The sequence below is a fragment of the Teleopsis dalmanni genome, chromosome X (genome assembly GCF_002237135.1).
Source record: "Teleopsis dalmanni isolate 2A chromosome X, ASM223713v2, whole genome shotgun sequence".
NCBI lineage: Eukaryota > Metazoa > Arthropoda > Insecta > Diptera > Diopsidae > Teleopsis > Teleopsis dalmanni.
The window spans coordinates 61,171,305-61,192,176 of record NC_051848.1 but is presented as its reverse complement, the minus strand read 5'-3'; the positions used below and the strand labels follow the sequence as shown (position 1 = coordinate 61,192,176).

The window sequence follows — 20,872 nt, the reverse complement described above, 5'->3', positions numbered from 1 at the left end:
AAGACTTTACAACGGAGAGTTAAACTAGAAGCAGAAAATACTAATTATTAATCATGGAAGATAAAACTTTAATTAATATTTTTTGTAAACAACGTGGTATTAATATAGTTCATTTTAATGCGAGAAGTTTTTCTGGCTTAAAATTAGATCATGTGAGAGCTGTTTTCGAAGATAGTTCATACCTCTCTATAAACCACTTTGTTTTATTTCGACATGATAGAAAACATAAATTGGGTGGCGGCGTTGCTATTTTTTGTAAATCATATTTAAAAAGTCATTTGATCTGTGTATCTGAGGAAAGTGAAATTGAATTCATATGTGTATGTATTTATTTAGGTAGTCAAAAAATTATAGTTACATGTGCTTACAATTTCAGCAAAAGGTACTGTAGTGATGCCATATTTGGCAATTTCATTACCGATATTCTTTTAAGTAATGCTAAAGTTTCTGCACTAAACGACCTTATAGCTATGGTTGGTTTAAGCATTGTGAATAATACCGTGCCTACTAGATATAGTAATAATGTACGCCCAAGTCTCCTCGACTTAGTGATCGTGTCTGATCTGACCAAAATGTTGTTATTTGATCAGCAGGCAGATATCACTAATCGCTAAAACTCCAATCTCTTCGCTAAAATTCTTAAATAAGCGATTCGCTTATTTTAGGAGAATTAGCGATTGTGCGATTTTGCTAACACAATCTCTTCGCTAAATTTATCCGGCGATGCGGATAATGCTGAAATGCACTGAAATGTCAAAATAAATACAAAAATTGTAAACAAATATCAGCTGTTGGACTTATAATTTAAATTTGAATTTAAATTTAAAAGCACATACTTCAACAAAAAATATTTAGCAATTGTGAAATTTAAATTAATATTCAATTAATATAACATTGGTGTGTGAATTAATTAAATAATGGACTTTTTGATAAGAAGGAGATTTTTTTTTTCTGGTGATGTGAGAGATTCACGGAATCTTTTACGTTGGAAAAGAAAATGTTTGCGGAATTCTACAGACCCCTTCGCTATATCTGATGCGCGTTTTATTGAAATATTTCGTCTTTCGAAATATTTATGTAAGCTTTTCTTGGCAGAAATAACTCCGTACATGGTACCGAGAAGTCGATCAGATGGAATTTCGAGGGACATACGCGTACTTGTTGCTTTGCGCTTTTTTGCTCAAGGTAAGTTGATATTTAATAATTGCAAAAAAAGTGAATCAATTATGTTAATTTATAGGATGTTATCAGCGTTCTGTGGGCCAAAGCTTTTTGTTAAATGTTTCTCAAGCAGTTGTTAGTAGATGCGTTAAGGAGGTTGCAAATATAATGAATCGGTATTTTGTAGTAAAGTACATCAAATTGCCCAGAACAATTCAGGAATTATGCGCTATAAAAGAGAAGTATATCTTCGAAATCTTGTGTTAAAATACAATGTAGTTAATCGACAATTATTTGCAGATTTTATGAAAAGTTTCGGTTTCCAGGGGTAATTGGTGCAATTGATTGCACTCATATAAAAATTAAAACCCCTAATTTAGCTATTGAGCATGTGTATGTCTGCAGAAAAGGATGCTGTATGGTCTCTCATCATCCTCCGAATATGGTAAGAAATCAATATATTATATGTATAGTAATATATACAATTTATTGTAAATTATATCTAATTTATAGTAAGTTATAATTCTCAATCCACCACATATGTTATATCTTTTCTCCTATTTTATATTTATGTTTAAGTTTATTTATATTTGTAAAAACACATTTTATTTGTGAAACATATTTTTATTTATTATTTATTATTATTTTTATTAATATATATATTTCAGACTCTAATGCATCTTGTTCGCGTTACCGCGGTAGTTTTGTTAAAGGGGGTAAGCTGCTGCATTTAAGGTACCCCTACCGGTGTTCAGGATGTGTAACCGGTGTTTCTTGTAAGTGTGTATGCGAAGAATGCGACGGTATCGATATTCCAAAATGTAGATGCATACCCTGTAAAATCCAACGTAAAGAAGCCTTACGTAAATTGATTGGTCCCACAGATGCTAGTGTATCCGAGATTGAAAATGATGGTGCTTCTGGTACTGTTAATCCCACAAAACGACGTTTATCTAGTACCAGTTTAATGGGCGATTATGTGCTGGAGGAAGAGTATTCAATGGAGGATGCCAAACGAGATATACTTGAGGAGACCCGTTCTTATGTCCCGTATCATAAATATCCGCGTATGGGGATGTACTCAGATTCCTCAGATTAAATTTATTATCTATATAATGTTATATATGTTATGTATACCTTGTAATGCTCGCTTCGGCGGCACTGCACATGATGCATCCATATGGAGAGCCAGCGCCTTACGAGTGCTTCTTACTCGAAAGTACGAAAATGGGGACCGAAATTTCCGGTTAATAGGTAAAACTTGATTGTACATTAATTTTTTTGAGAAACTGATTCTGTTTTTGTTTTTAGGAGATAGCGGTTATCCCCTCTTACCCTTTTTGATGACACCTGCTGTTCGAGGAAATAATTTGTCGACGGCACATAACAATTATAATGTGCAACATCGAAAGGCGAGAAATTGCATTGAGCGTTCTTTCGGATTATTAAAAAGTAGATTTCGTTGCCTTAGCAGCGAAAGAACTTTAATGTATGATCCTGAAACAGCGGGCAAAATTGTTAATTCATGTTTGGTTCTACATAACTTCATTATTACACATAATGTAATGAACGAAGTTAATGATGTTGAGTGCGTAGAAAACACGGACGAAGAAATAAATGAAGATAATGACTTTGAAGCACAAGAACCCGTCCCTGAAGCGTTTCTAGCAAGAGATGATGAAATAATCAATAATTATTTTCAATATTAATTGGGTTTTATTTAATTGACTTTTTATTAAAAGTTTAAATATATATTTATTTATATTGTTATTTTAATATTATTTTATTAATATTACTGCCACAAAATTTTTGTAATATTAATTTTTTTTTTTCATTTTACTTTAAATGCAAAATTTATTTCTATATATTTTCTATATAATTTATTTTTATATTTTATTTTAAATAATTGCTCAATTTGTTTAAAAAATAATACTTTCACTTTAAGCGACAGCAAAAACCTAGTCGCCAAAAACAATCAAATTAGGAGAAATTTTAGTCGTTTTTAACGAAATTTAGCGATTGCCAATTTAGCAGAATACGAAATTTGGCGATTTAGCGATTTATCCGGAAAAATCAGCTGTTTTTGAAAGTTGAGAAAATTAGCGAATAGAAATTAAGCGTAACGAGTTAGCAGAATCGCAAAAATTGCTAAAATGCATTTAAAGAATTTTAGCGATAGCGATTAGTGGAATCGGCCTGCAGATTTCCTTTGTTTCCGATCATGATCTATTATTTACTACCTTATCTTGCTAAATCTAGGTTCATTAAATCTAAACTTGATACCTCATTACTGCCCAAAGCAAAACAACAACACTTCGGGCCAACACAATGGAGCCACTACCAGTGGTTACAACAATGGCAGAGAGCGCCATCAGTTTCACCGACTGCAACAACCATAACAGCAGGAGCAACAGCAGCCCCAGCAACTGCTGCAACAACCACCGCAGAAGAAATAATTAAATAGATGATTAAATAGTTCAATATTAATATTTCAATCTTAATATTTTAATATCAATAATTCAATCAATTTATAACATTGTACTTACAAATTTAATATTAAAATTTTTTTGTTAAAAAAAGTTTGAAAGTCCAAGGCATTTATAAATATGCTTCAAAAGTATTTTTGGACAATTCATCGCAGAATTGTAACAGATGTTGCTTTCGCTATAATTGGGGCAATATTGAAGTCTTAGAATATTTAAACCATTCATACACTTTTGTTAATAATCCAAAAAAATTGTGTTTTGTTGTCATACAAATTTATGTTAGCCACTACTGCAAAATCATTTGTAAAAACATAGACAAAGCAGTTAATATTTTTAAGAAAATAATAATTTCACGCTTAAAAATTTAAGAAAATTCTTAAGAGCATCTATGGGAATAGTTTTCAATTTATGTATCACAAAAGACTGCAAAGAATGCGGTTTTTTATGCACCAAAAATAATACACCCAAAGTGAAGAACGCACTTGAGAGTTTGACTAAATAGAAAGACATGACAGATTGATTAGATTTTGAATTCAACTTCAATTCAGATGAATTTAATGAAATTCCAACTTTCAAAGAAACTTCTGATACTTTGGCTTCTGTATCAGAATACAGGCCCTTTAGCGTCGAATTTATGAAGTTTAATAGTACTTCATGCAATAATATTGAGAAAAATGAATTATATTGTCCACAATTGGCAAATTCAATTTTAAATAAATATATTTCATTTCTACCTATGTGGAATGATATTATCGGTATTCACATAGATAAATAATATGCTCGAGTGATTAATTGATCCATTGAGTTATTTTAAAAATATTAAATACAATGTTTCTAAGTGTAAGCCTCAGAAACTTGGAAAATTTAATCGTAATATTCAAAGTTTCAACAATTCAATGGTTACACTAAAAATAAAGCCTAAAACGGGTCTATCAGTAGACCCGCAGTGTGATCAGTGAATTTGTTCCTGATGCACACTCTATGTATTAAATACTCGTTGGTTACACTAATTTAAAATAATTGCAATCAAGAATTAACTCCCGTAACCCCAGGGACTCTTATAAACACAAAAATAAGCAGATAAGTTCTGATAAAATAATGGGTATCAGTAAAAACAATAAACTTAAAAAAATTCCCTATGGGAAATCTCGATTGAAGGTATTAACTAGCACGTAGCTTTGGCAGATATGAGAAGGAGCAGGAAGCACTAAGGAATTGAATAACAAAAGAAGAATAATAAAATCTTGGTAAGCTCGTTCTATAATACCATTATATATAATTTTTTTTATGTGTGTTATGTAAGAGACGTATGTATAGTAAATACAGCTTGCGTTTTTTTTTATAACGTCAATACGCTGGGGAATCATAGTTACAACTGCGTATTCCTGCGTCTTCGGCTTAATTCGCGATAATTAGAAAATCTATGCTTGGCTATGTCAAAAACCAAATTCTACGAATATTATATCTTGTGTTTATCAACAGTTGGTGTTTTTTTTAATAAATTCAATACGCTGGGGAATCATCGTTACAACTCCATATTCCTGCGTCTTCGGCTTAACCCATTTTGGTCCGGATGGGTAGTTAACTACCTCTGCACTGTATCAATGATTTCTTTGAAAGTAGCTTAAGTATGTTAACTTTGGAATGTTAGCTTCTATGTTTTTGCACCAAAATGTTTCATTTAAATTATTTTATCGCCACTTTATGCTTACTTAAAAAAGCTTACGAGAATACTTTTTTTATAAATTAAATAAAAATATTAAATTGTGTTTAAGCACCATGAAAATGACTATTCATCTGGCTATTGACGCCAAAGCTAAAGACGCTGACGAGGTGCTTTAGCAAATAGAAGCTCCAATCCTATTGGATGGAGAAAAGACGCTTCTAGAAAATTCTTAGGAATTTTAGAAGCTTGAATTTAATTGGATAAAATCCAATTTCAGATTTTCAATAACGATTTCAGGCATCAAAGGAAAAACTTTGAATAGTCAGTCGTTAGGAAAGGTTAAACATAAACGGTTCAGTTAAAGAGTCGTTAGAAAGCAGTCGTTAAAAAATAAAGTCGTTGGTCGGTTCCTCTAATAACATAAAAAATTAAATATATTTTATACATTAAATATTCAAGAACTTGTAATAAAAATTGTAACTAAAATTATTAATAATAAAATAAACACATTAAAAAATAAAATATAATTTTTTTAAAAATATTAATATACGAACCCGAATATTAATTGGCGCCCAACGTGGGGCTCGCGAATAATAAAAAATCTCTAATATTATAAAACGAGATTTCGCGAGTTACAAAATATACAGTGAACTCACGCAAATGCGAAAAAACGCGTTAATAAAAAAATCTCAAATAATAAAAAACGAGATTTCGTGAGTGAACAAAATTTTTTACATGTGTAAAATTTTTTAATTATTAACACTAAAGGATATATAAAATTATCCATAAAGCTAATATTGAAGTTTAGAGTCAAACTTCATAATAACTGAAAACATTAAATAACAATTGTACTACATTAAAACACATGTGTAAAAACATCTATAAAAAATTGTTGAATTTTATAAACAAGGTTGCTGCTAAGCCTTTGGAGCATCAACTACAGAAGCAATTACAATAACTTCTCTACTATTGGTACTGAGAGGATCAACATCATCTATAAACAAATTACTGGAGGTATTTTAACAGCAGCAAGGAGGTATTTCTTTACGGATGCTAATACTATTATTTATTAAAAATCAATGTATATAAATATATATTTATTAATTCATTAAAAATATACAAATATATAAAAATATTTAATAAATTATAATTATACTAATAAAATTGACGATGCATTCACTTGCACAGTCAATAATATTTTTGTAGCACTATAACTGCGTTTACGCTGGGTGCATTAAATAAAAATTTTTTGTATTTACTAACAATTATATATACAATTAAGAAAATATTCCTTTTTCAATAAACCTGGGATAAATTATTATAAATTTTCTATCAGACAAAAAAGGTCTGTAAAATTTCTTATAAACGTAATAAACAATCCTGGAGGACTTAGTAAAAAAATTCTCCAAAATGGCTACAAACACTACACCATCTACCACAATAACTCAAGAGACGATCAGCAGATTGATCTCTGTTAATCTGTTATCCCTTAGGGAAGAAGTTAGAAGTTTGAAATGTCAAATTCAAACACTGACTGGTACAAATAACGTTGTAGAGTACGAACCACAAACCATTGACGAGACAATAACTTGTGACGAAAGCCTAGATATAATAAAATCCATTCCAGAATTTACTGGAAGTCAAAATTCTTACGTTAGTTGGAGAGAAGCAGCTCACAATTGCATGAGCCTCTACACCAGAGGTAGCCGAAGATATTTTGCTGCCCTAACAATATTAAGGAACAAAATAGTTCATCAAGGAAACGATGTACTAACCAATCATGGAACTGTCCTTAATTATGACGCCATTATAAGCAGACTTGATTTTGCTTATGCTGACAAGCGTCCAATTCATGTCATTGAACAAGAGATGAGTATCCTTAGACAAGGCTCATCCACAGTCCTTGACTATTATAATCTGGTTAATAAAAAATTAACCCTTTTAATAAACAAAACAATAATGACTCACGGTAATGACTCGTCTATTACTCGTGAATTAAATAACAAAAATCGTCAGAACGCCTTAAGAGTGTTCATTACTGGGCTACACGCTCCATTAAATGAAATATTATTTTCCCTTTCACCTACAGATTTACTTAACGCTCTAGCCAAAGCTCAGGAGTTAGAATCCAATAATTTGCGTGCAAAATTCGCATTCCAATTCTCTGATCAGAGAAAAACTTTTAATCAGAATAATTTCTCCAATAACTTGCGCTTTAATCGCGCAAATGTAAACAAGCCCAGGCAAAATAATTTTCCTAAGCCTGAACCAATGGATGTTGATACATCCATACAACAAAGGCCACATCCTCAAAACAGACAGATACCACAGTTTCGAGGTAACAACAACAATTTTTGGAATCCAAATGGATCACCACAAAATCATGGAAGGATGCAACGACACTTCAATAATTTAAAACCTCATCGCGAAAGTAGCGAAAATAGTAATCAACCGCAGGCAAAGGCCCAGCGGGTAAACTATATAAAGGAGAAAAGAATCAACAATATTAATGAAAACCATTTTTTAGGTCAAACATCGGACTCCCTTTCATTTAGAGGAGGGACAAAGAAATAAACCGAAACCTCCAAGTTTCAATAGATACAGGTGCCACTCCTAACAACATATAAAAATAGAATCATCAGATACCTATCTGAAACGTACTTCAAAGATTCTTCACATTACATACATATAGATGAAACTGAGCTTAAGCTCCATATGATATTATGCTATTTAACTACTAAGTATAAATTAAATGAATACCAGAAAGTATTCGTACTATGCATATTATACGAAAAGTTAATAATATCAACCGATTTGGACATTTTAGCAAATTTATCATCTCTTAAAACAATCATTACGAACGATCAGTTACTTATTGAAGAAGAAGACGATTCAACTTGTTTTACAAGAAGTAAAACTATGATTCAAAATGAAATATATCAAGAAACATCAGCCATAAATTATGGACTAAACTTCAAGCAAATAAAAGGAATTATTACTTTTATTTTCTCACCTGATAACAACCAAAGGTTAGAAGCAAAAATTATGCTACTATCCTCCACTAGTGATATAACTAGAACTGACTTAATTAGTCAACCAGCATGTGTATTACTACAATGCTTCCGAGAATATGTTATGACTCCATTAGAGATAGTCAACATAATCTTCTATTCATCTAATATATATAGATGTCCAGCATGCCACCAAATTCTACGATTCGAAAATCACACAATCCAACACGAACAGTGTGTTATACTTCGATGGTTTAAAGAATACCTATCATATCTTGTCCATAATGATAAGATTTATACAAAACTCCTCCGTCAAGTCAATAATCCTATCGCTAATAGGATAAAGAGACTTTATGACATTAAAGCCGACATTCAACACAAACATCTTTCTTTGAAAGATCACAATGGAATATCAATTTTCCATCTAAAAGATAATAATATGTTATCTTCCAAGTTTTCTGCAAAGGAAGCTCCAATTCCAACAAAAGTAGGCGAAAATCTACATATTGATATATTTTACGCTCAAAAATTAAAATTTATTACATGCTTGGACTCTTACTCAAAGTTTTTAATTATAAAAACCATAGAGAATAAATTTAATTTAGATGAAAAAATTCCAGAAATATTACAAACATTCCCAGAAGCTAAACATATTACTCTGGATAATGAACCAAGCTTGAGCACCCCTCAGTTCAAATCTCTCATGCAAAGGATGAATATCCTTCTTTACTATTGTGATCCCCGTCACAGTACAACAAATGGACAAGTGGAAAGAGTCCACTGTACTAATGAAACGAGTAGACTATTTAGAAAAAATGTACACATGGATATCCTCTTATATGTCCACAGGTTCGTGTATCGAATACACAGGAAATAGAGAAGAATTGAAGAACCGTATTTCAGCTTTTTATAAAAAGCTAGCACATCCTCTATGTCGCACATATAAAAAAAATAAGACTGCTAATATATTTCCGAGACATATATATAAAGAGCTTAAAGATATGTTGATTGCAAACCCTTCTTTTCCATACTTGTATGGAACAATAAAGACCCATAAAGATGAATCTCCAATACGTCCGATATGTAGTCCTTTAGAATGGTACATATCCGCAGTACATAAACTAGTACACTATGCATTAGACACTACACTTTCAGATCGCCTATCTTCTCACAATATATCAAATATGAATCATCTTACCGGTCAAATTTTAGGTTTACGACCAATACCCAATTACGTATTGGTATCGTTGGATATAAAGGACATGTATATCCAAGTACTCCTACATTTTCTCTTATCAAAACTTTACACAATTTAATGAAGTTGTCATAGTTCAAGGAGAAATGTCCTATTCCGCTTGACCTATTAGCTCAATCAATCGATTTCATCCTACGACATGGTAATTATTTTTCTTTCAATGAGAAGTGTTACCAACAACTCGATGGATTACCCCAAGGAGGTAGTGCTTCAGGCTTACTAGCCACAATTTATATTGATTCGAAAATAGAGATACATTCCAAATCTCTATTTAAACCCTATCATGTACATGCTTGGTGGAAGTTTGTAGATGATATTTTAATCTATCTACCTCTATCAAGTATAGAATCATTTTGCAGCATAACTAAAGTTATGAATAATCAAAATCGACAAAACGCTCTTCGAGTGTTCATCACGGGGCTGAATGCTCCATTATCAAACATCCTTTTCTCACTTTCTCCAGAGGACCTACCCAACGCCTTGGCTAAGGCTCAAGAACTAGAATCAAATAATATGAGAGCAAACTTCGCTCTGCATTTCAGCAGAAATAATGCTCATGATTATTTTAATAAGAATAGGAATAATTTTTTGATAGATTTGTTTGATTCATGCATGTAAAAAAGTTAACAATTTTTCATTATTTATTGATTTTAATATGAATGTACATAATGTCTATTATAGTATTTCGATGCTCTTAATATATTAAACTATTGTTATTTTATACTAATTATAGTTCAATATTGACGATGAGACCATATCAATGACCTCAAAAGTACATTCTTGGTTAAAGAAGAGTTTATCAACTTCAGAGTCTTCTCCAATGATGAGAGCAATTGTTATTTAGCGCATCACAGAATTACTGACTTTAAACTATTTAAAGTATTAGCATTTTATTATCAAGATGAAAATATGTTTGTGATCTGTCAACCAATAACAATTAATACTTTTGATGAGCACTTTCAATCCTACGAAGTTGGTGCAGCAATGAATGAAATAGTTATAAAAAATATATTATTTTTTACGAGTTTTCCAATTCATATATACCAAAATAATAATGGAAAATCTTATATTAGAAATAAGTTTTGTTAACAGCTGTTTTTATAATTTTCTAATTTTCTATAATATTGTATACTTGTCTAAAAATATTTTATATTAATATATCTTACTTTAATCTTACTTTAATATATTTTACTTTTTAATATATCTTATTTTATAATTTAAGTTATTTTATTTTATTAATGTTGGAAATAAAGTTTATTTATATTATATTTATATTATTCAAAACGACGTTGAAATATAAAGAAATAAAAATTAAAAAAAAATATAAAAAAACGTATTTTATTTTAATGGCTTGTTATTCAATTCAATAATTTTTCATATTTATTTCAAATACCAAAAATATTTGAAACGAAGCGATAATATCATTAAAATGATATTTAGTTATATTTGAATCATTTGTGTAATGTATTTGATCTAAATATTATTCGTATTTTATTTAAATAGGCACGGCTTTATTTTAAATATTATTTCATATTTAAATTTTGTTTCAAATACCACTACGGTCCATATTTAAAATAAATATTTTCGACTTTAATAGGAAATCATTGCGAAAAATATTTGATTTCACTACATTTCATTTGATTTTAATACGTTTTTTCTCTGAGTGTAGTAACAGATTGTTGCCCAGATAACTACAACTATGATCTCTTATTAGAAATGCGTAATTAAATAATTAATTAGAAGAAGAAAAATTGGAGATCTTTGATAACAACATCATTGACCCCGTTACATACAAACAATGGATTCGTATAGAGAGAAGCACATTAAAAACATTGCCATCATCAATAGACGAATATTTGCAATCCTTAACAGACGGTTTAGACAAATCGTTGTTGCATTCCTTTATCGTTAAAAAACAGGCTGAGTTTGTAATGGATAAGAAAAAGAATTTAGCAGAAAGCGAATGTATCCTTTTGTGTGACTTCTCCGAAAATTATGCTTTTAAATGAACGGATCCGTGATACCGTGATCCGCGAAAGTACAAATCTCATGTACATATACTTACACATAACCAACTTGAGATTATGCAAATTAAATCACTCAACAGCGGTAGTATCTATGTCAGCAATCGTGGCAGCGGATGCAGCGACGGCTCTCAATAAAGCATTGAATCAAGAAATAAGAGCATGCTTATTAATTAATGGTAAATGGGACGGTGAAAAACAACAGTTGTTCAAAACTCTGTTCAAGACATTCACTGGAATAATGATCAGGCAACAATTCATTCGTTTACAATATGTTACCGTGATGAAAATAAAATGAAACTTAAAATAAAAAAGGCAGTCTGCTTATCTGTTCTGACTGTTTACATCATAACACAATTGCCGTAAATTTGTTCCAAAAATACGCTACATCGAAAAAGGTATTTGAATTAAGAAGGCGTAGAGGTCGACCGTATCTCCGGTAAAGTAATCAAGTTGAGGAAGCACTAACCACACTTGATGTACGAGACTGGAGGAGGCGTGCACACAGTAGAGGTACCAAGAGAGACATACTGCGTCAGGCCAATACCCGGTAACGAGTTGTTATGGCCAAACAAGTAAGTAATATTTATAAAGAAACATTTAATACCACCTCTGTAACTGATAAGGTCGTCTGCACTGATGAAGTTCTAAAATAAAGAACGAAATATTTGCTAACATTTCGAAATAAATGCGTTCTACTGTTCTTGTCTGGAATTCTATCTATACTACTCTTAAAAAATTCCTGAATGAAACACCAACTATGCCTAAAAACACACAAACCTGACATTTCTATTGGACCTATTTGTCCAATAGAAGTTCGTCTATCCCACCATAATCTTTTTAACTTAGACCATTAACAGACCATCTCTTACAATTACGGCCCTTACCTGGTTACGTACTAGTAATCATGGATATTAAGGACATGTATTCAAATACGCTAATTACTCCTTTATGGAATCTATTGAAATACTTCATGCGCAAAAATTGGTTTATTGAAGCGAGTCCTATTGATATCAGTCTAATGTGGCGACTACTAGACTTCATCCTTCATCACGCTAATTATTTTACATTTAATGGTGAACTGTGCATCATCAAACTGAAGGATTACCGCAGGGTATTGACTTGGTGGAAGTACATGGATGATGTACTATTATATATGCCATCAACCACCGTAAAAAATTTCATGAGATCGAGAAACCTAATCTGAAGTATTGTACCTATCCATGTGTGAGCTTCCTTGACCATCGAGTCTTTCATACTTCCTCTACTTTCCTCATCAATAGCTATCAAAAACCTACCCTCTGCGTTCAACGCATTATACCTCCCATACCACAATCCAATCTAAGCGTACCGTAATATTATCACATATTCGTCGTATATTATATCGAACAAGCGATACGTTTTTATCTAACGACCTATTCCATTGTATAACTCAATTATTAGTAAAGGGTTATCCACAATATCTAATACGACTTGAATTAGAAAAAGCAGTAATAGATCATCTTTAGATTAATGGGCAGCCTATCTCTCCATTGCGGAATTTTATAAGGGTATTTCAACAAGACGATCACCACATCAAAGAGCAACACGACTTCTATAAAATATATAAGAGTGCAAAGCAACGTCACAGAAATCACGCTGGCAGGTAATGGTTCAGGGCAAATCACGTTTCCCGAAAGAAAGGAGGGAGTGTAACGGCCAAAATTTTGTCAACCAAAAATTTGATCGTTACAACATCGTGGGTATAGTTGCCTACTCAATAAAAGAAACACTCACTTGAATATATATAATCGACGGTTCCTGCAATAAATAAAATTTGTTAAGTACGGATAAGCACATTAACTTAACCAACTCACCGCAGCCTCCCGCGATACACGCCACACCAAAAACACAACGGGCCACCCCGCAACAACAGAACTCCAACACTGGAAGTGATAGTCATATTTTACCATAGACCACACACTATTTTTTTATTTAGATTGATAAATATATTATTTATAATTATAATTATTTGGTTTAATTGTAATTTATCTTTAAAAAGAAACCACATTGTAAAAATTCAATAAAATCAAAACAAAACAACACGAGCTGTCAAACGAAGAAAGCTTTTGTGGAAAAGGTGTGGAACTAGGGCGAAGCTTAAAGAAAGAACAAGTTCCAGCTTCCACATGAGAGAGAAAAATTAGAATTCGCCCTAAAGCTAGACTTTCGCTGGTGCATTGCAGAGGGATCAGTTCACGAGCTTCGATCAACGGTCGTTGAACTTTAACGTACCTACAGCTGGCACCGTTGATCGTTGACGGTATAAAAGTGCGTACACTTGGAAGAAGGTCTCTTGTCTTGTTTTGTGCGGTCGTGAAAGGAAAAACTCCTGGTTCTGGCGTTAGCAGCAGCGGAATTTATTTAACTAAGACGGCGGTGATAATATCAAAAACAATTAAATAGTCTCAGAAATAGTGTAAAATCGTATCTATAAACAAAAGAATTATTTAAAATTAAAAATTAAATTATTTGAACCAGTAAAGTTATAATAATCGAAATTGAATTTTTAAAACTCTTATTGATAAATTGCGAGTACGTATAAACTGTAATTTTGTATGTAAAGATTATTTTCAAGTAAGATAAACGGATTAAATTAGTAAATGTGTTACTATATGAATTTTAAAAAAACTCTTATTGATAAATTGTGAGTACGTATAAACTGCAATTTTGTATGTAAAGATTATTTTCATGTTACCAAATAGCGAACCTAACAAACAACTAAATATTAATGTCAGGCTTAGAAAACAAAATGAAATATCAAATCGAAAATGGCGGCAATTTGTACAAGTCATTATATTACTTATAATAACGATTTAATAACCACACAATAGTTATATAAATTAAATAAACGGTGAAAACTATGCTAAAACTTGACAATATGATACCCCTGAATATGTTCGACTAAAACTAACGACACGTTGGAGTTGAGGAACGAGCACGTTTTATTATATTAATTAAATTAATATATTAATTTTTAAATACTAAGTTTTGTAACCTAATAAGCTTGGATAACGATTTGTCAACACAGTTCAACGTACAATGTCTGGTAGGTTTAAAGTGAAACTCCCTTTTTAATCTGATTCAAGTTCTCTAGGATTATCATTTCAAACAGCAAAAAATCGATTTCTATCGTTAGAGCGAAAAGTTTCGAAAGACGACTCCGTTTTACAAAATCTTTACATGGATTTAATAAAAGAGTATCGTGATTTAGGTCATATGACTTTAATCAACGACAACTTTTCTGCAAACCCCCACTATTTTATACCATATCAATGTGTTCTACGACTAAAGAATATCTTCACAAGTGTCGTTGAACAATATTGTAATGGTCGGTCCAACTGTACAAAAAGAGTTGTACTCAATTTTACTTCGATTTCGCATGAATAAATATGATATTACTGCTGACGTTACAAAAATGTTTTAGTCCATCAATAGATAGAGTGCTGTCAGTTTAAGTATGTGACGGCAATAAAGAATCATTGCCCCGGAGACAGCTAATTAGCGGTCATTCCGAAGACCTTAGTTAGATTAATCTGTAAAGATTGGCGTAAGCATGGTAAGAGTAACAAAAGAAAAGTATATATGAAATTATTTAATAATATTCGAAACTATATTAAGAAATATAATTAGAATATGCAATATTGTAAAACTTTATAAATTATTTTTTTTAAAAAAAAAAAACCAAACAAAAAATATATACTTATAAATTTACATGTATTAAGAAAATACAAAAAGCGGTTTGAGATTTGATTACTCATCATATACAATTTATAACCGAAGAATTGGAAGTTAATGGTAATTTTCACGCTACATTTTATAACACCTTTGTTTTTAAATACAGAGAATGCAGAAAAGAAGCGGTGAAAAAGTTTAAGAGAGCGCTTAGGTAATAAATCCCGAGATGGAGCGTCTGGAAGTAGTGCCAGCACATCGAAAGAATGGCACTTTTACAAGCAGTTAATGTTTTTGAAGAAGCATATACTTCCACGCTAGTAAGTGAAGCATATTTAGTTAATATTTTTTAAAAACAAAAAATATTTTACAATTACAAGTATTTTGATGGGGTAGGCTCAGTCTAATTGTAAATAACATTAATTTTTATTTCGTTTTATATCATTTAATTGTAGTCCTTTTTTTGTATAAGTTAAATATTCTTTTATTTTATCAGAAGTATTGATGTTGCTTCTTCGGAAGCTAAAGCAGGAGAGACCGAGCGCAGTTTTGCGAAGTTGGGAGCTACCGAAGCCAAACGGGACTTTTCCAGACAAACAAGTGGATGTCCCGTTTGGTAGCAACCATGCGTTCGAACAATATCGCATGATTGCTCCGTTAATGAAACTTAGCACAGGGCCGGATTTGGAGTACGCGTGTGTTAACTCCTCCCTTACTAATTTCAAACGTCCTTGTTTGGGCCCCTGTTCCACACACCGCATCCGTGCTCCACTCCGCAAAAAGACTTATTTCATAAAAAAAAGACAATATTTAAAATATTTTTATTAAAAAGAAAAAAAAAGAGAAACTATTCGCTTTTTACTTACTTACTTTCATAAAAAAAAAGAGAACATTTCTAAGTAAATCTGAGTAGCAATAAATATTTCTTACCGTTAGACCTGAAAAGTGGTTTCCATCAAATACCTTTGAGAAAATGTCACATTGAAAAGACTGCTTTTTCTGTCAATTATGGTAAATACGAGTTCACTAGGCTCTCATTTAGATTAAGGAATGCCCCTTGACGACATTCTTCGCGAATATATAAGGACTAAATGTTTTGTTTATATTGTTGATATTCTAATTTTTGGTAGAACGAAGAAAGAGCATTTAGAAAATCTTGAAATTGTATTTAGTACGCTTGAAAAAGCCAACCTTAAGGTTCAGTTAAATAAATGTGAGTTCATGAAAAAGGATTTAAATTTCTTAGGCTCTATTATCGGAGAGAATGAGATCTATCCAGATTCTAAAAAGATCAACGCTATAGTTAATTATCCTCAACCTAATTCGGTACACGATCTAAGATCATTTGTGGGCGCAACTGGTCATTACAGACGTTTTATAAAGAATTATGCATAGATGGCAGAGCCATTGACAGCGATTTTGAGAGGAGAGATAGGCAGAATACCGAAAAACCTGTCAAAGAAAACTGCTATTCAGCTAAATGAAGAACAATTATAGAGTTTCAAACAATTGAAATTGCGTTTAATTTCAGATGTTGTGTTGAATTTCTCCGATTTGAATAAACCATTTGAACTGACAACTGATGCTTCAAACTATGCATTAGGCACAGTTTTGTCACAAAACGAGAGATTCCATTCAACTCTTTCTGAAATCATGAGGTGCTTAAAACATGAAGATTCAAATAAAAATTTTACAGATCTAGTTGAGACTGCTGTGAACGAATATAACCACTCCATTCATTCTGTAACAAATAAAAGACCTGTGGATTTATTTTTTAGAAGAACATCAAATTTTGGACCCAGAGATTATGAAAAAACCCGTGTAGCGATCTATGAAAGGCTTTTAGCTAAACAAAAAAAGGATTTGAAATATCATAATAAAAATAGGAAGGAAGCTAAAGACTACGAACCCGGACAAGAGATTTACGTAAAACAAAACAAAAGAATAGGGACTAAACTGGCTAAGCGTTTTAAAAAGGAAAAGGTAAAGGAAAATCACCACTCAACAGTTTTAACCGAATCTGAAAGGATGGTGCACAAAAGTCATATTAGATAAGAAGAAAAATTACTTACAATAATTCAAGGCTTTGGTCAAATGGCGATAGTAATTTTATTAAAATTTGACGACAAGAAGCCAGAATCATAAAACAATGTACTGACGTACTCATGGCTATGGAGTAATGAAAATTACTATTTATAACTAATATAATATATAATTAGTGTTTTATTTAATATTTTAATGTAAACTCAGCATTATTAATTATAATAAAAATATTTTCATGTAGATAAAAATTATGTTGTAAATGCCTTATTTAATATATTTATAAAAAAAAATTAAATTAATTCTATTCAATTGTATTTTCTTTCAATTAATATGATTTAGAAAAGAAATTGCACCTTAATAAACAAAATAAATAGCTAGAAACGTGACAATGAATGATCTCTACTTAGCCGAGCGCATCTGTCTGAATAAGAGAAGAAGCAGAAGCGAAGAAGAGGAAGACCAAAGGCTGAAAAAGCTGCAAGATTGGCTGATTACCTAGCCGATTGCTTAAGCGAACTATTGCATGTGGAGTCATTGCTGAAGGACGAACAGCTGGCAAAGAGGCACAAGGGTAGTTGCCCTGAAGCTCTGACACCGAGAAATTTGACTACTTCAACTGGAACCACAGACAATAATTCTTATGGTGGACAGCCAGTAAAGTATGATAATCAAGCTGAATCGACGGTCAAAGATTCAAACAAAACGCAAGGTGGAATACCTATTCAGGCACTCAATCGACCCGCATTGGTTGACAAAACAACTTTCGGTTGGCGTGATGGACAACCTTTAACGGATGATAACCAAAGGAGAACACAAACAGGATCTGAGGTTAGAAAAGCCGAACAACTCATACAGAGTGTCAACCAATCAAAACCCATAAGTCAGAATGTTGGAGTCAAACAAGGTGGACAACCAACAATAATTGTTAGCCAAGCACCAGTAAGACTACAAAAAATCAGAACTCTAACAAGCGGACAGTAGGTGATGCAAATGATAGCCCTGCCCATAAAAGGTTTAACACGCTGGCATTTGGGACGGACCTCAATATGGGTATTGTCGAATCAAGATTCGAAGGACCTCTTGATGACAATCATTTAGTTGGTTTAAAAGCATCTTTGTTGTACGTCGTAGAACCCTTTAATAACGGAATATATGATATAAGGTTTATTGGTAACGCTCGCCTTTAGAAAGGTCACTTTACCATTAGGTGTAAAAACCAACAATGCAAGACATGGCTAATCAGCAAAGTAGCTACGCTGACAGTGAATAATATTTATCTTTGTCTACGACTATACTGTAGCGTGCATAAGCATACACTATGTGAGTAAATAACCATGCTGATATTTACTATACCTTTATTGCATTTTTGCAATATGAGCCCCTACCGTCCGTTTGACGACAGTGTTTGGGATAGCGTGTGAAGACGCCAATTCAGCAAATTCCCACAGTATGCTAATGCACACTGCTCCTCCACAAATACCAACTATGTAAAAATATTTTATTTAATAAAACAGTCTTAAAACAGAACTGAAATGTGTTTGACATTTGTTCAGAATTAAAACAACTGAACCGTTTGAGTATTTGTAAATTACTCAAACGGTTCAGTTGTTTTAATTCTGAACATTTGGTCCTTCGAGCCTTAGCGTTTTCCCTCACCAGTGGTAAGAGACCTAAGGATATTAAAAAAAAAATCACCAAAACTTTATATTGGTGCGAAATATTCCTTCAAGAAGAAGAAATATTTCAACAAAAAAAAAAAGCAGACAGAAAATTTGTTTGTTTGGTATCCTCCCGATACCATAAACAGCGCTTAGTGGCCGAAGTGCTGCAGCGAAGGAAGCCGTGCATCATTGAAGGGCAGCGGCAGAAAAAAAAAATATACATTTAGTTAGAGAAATTGTAAGGTCGGAGCGGCGTTTTACTAACGCATTCTGATCAGGGTCGGAGGCGTTAATCGCTATAGACACCAATAGGATTTAAAAAATTGTAATATTAGGTAGAAATAGGGTCAATCCAACGGGAGTAACAGCGGCAGTGACCTTTTACTAATAGAAAGCGGCAGCTAAGAAACAGCGGCAGCCAAGAAGACAGCGGCAGCCAAGAAGACAGCGGCAGCTAAGAAACAGCGGTAGCCAAATTCAGCGGCAGTATCTAGTGGATGCCTTACAACCATCCATTTACAACCATTCAGCAGATGAATACCAGTGGGCCAAAAAAGCTGACAATAGAAGAATATCAGGCGAGGCAGCAAAGGAAAAAGGAAGAAGCTGCTGCTAGAATTCCGGCGGTAAAAAAACCAAAAGTTAGAGGTGGTTACTACGCCAAAAGGAGAAAAGGAAGAGCCAATTTGAGAAGAGAGTTACAAACAAACCCACCTAACAAAAGGGTGGAAGAAATAAACAGAAGGATACTAATATTAGAAAAGGAAATAGAAAACCATAGAAACAAGAAACATTGTAATAAATAATAATAGAAATAAAAAAAAAAAATTAAAATACTCGTAAAAGAAGATTTTATATATAAAAAAAAAAAAGCACAATAAATATGGCACAAAAACTAAAGCTTTATGAAGTGCAAAAAAAGCTAGGAGAAGAAATAATAACTGCAGTAGAAAAATTAAATTAAAGAAAAGGGACTACGTAAGACAGCCGATAAAATAGAAAAAGTGGAAAAGAACTGGAAAAAATTTCAGGTAAACCACGAAGAACTACTAAAAGAAGGCGCAGAAACAGATGAGTACTTTAAAGAATGTTGGTTCGATACAATCCAAAAGTATTATAAAAAGATGTTAGAAACCGATAAAGCCACTGAAATCATGGGAAATAAAAAACACCAAAGAATTAACGGAAAGTAGAGATGAAATACTTAAGCTAAAAACAAAAAAGACTGAATTAAAAAATCTACATTTTCATCACGCCTCAGCTCACATATCATTAGGACTGATAATAATTGTCATTATTGGAATAATATTATACTCAAACGGTTCAGTTGTTTTAATTCTGAACAACATTATTAATCAGTATACGGAGTAAGATCTGTACAATACCGTTGACAAGAAAAATGGTTTCGGCAGGCTGCAGAAGCAAAACGAAATATTTGGCAATATTTTTGAATTGAATATTAGATAAAATTTGACAACACACCTAGAAATGAAGGGTCACTAACTTCAGCAAGTTTGGCGATGCAAGTAGTGCTGGCGTCATGCTCACAGTGTGGTGCCCTAAAGAAGACGCTAAGGCGATTAAGACCAAAGGGGGCAGGCTCAACTGTGGAAATTGTGTGAGGATTCGCTGGGAGAAATAAGAAATATTTTGAAAAAAAATTCGGGCAACAGTTCAAAAAGTAATTAAAAGACACAATATTCGAAGTAACACAAAAACTGCAACCCCTACATGTCGTCATCGCACATTGCCAGAACTAGAAAAACACAAAATTGTAAGACAAGTCCAAAAAAAAAAAAAACCCGCGATCGAGTGCAGTAAAAATTGCCGAATAACTTTCTCAAGAGCATA

The 20,872-nt window shown here is 32.3% G+C and overlaps 1 protein-coding gene across 1 annotated transcript; it reads left to right on the top strand.

Annotated features, from left to right (window-relative positions):
- The first annotated feature begins 1,216 nt into the window (after positions 1-1,216).
- LOC119690212 lies at positions 1,217-2,836 on the top strand. Its single transcript, XM_038105225.1, has 2 exons — positions 1,217-1,606; positions 1,830-2,836. Exons 1-2 carry the CDS (start codon positions 1,573-1,575, stop codon positions 2,258-2,260), a joined length of 465 nt encoding a protein of 154 aa, XP_037961153.1. The 5' UTR covers positions 1,217-1,572; the 3' UTR covers positions 2,261-2,836.
- The last annotated feature ends 18,036 nt before the right edge of the window (positions 2,837-20,872 follow it).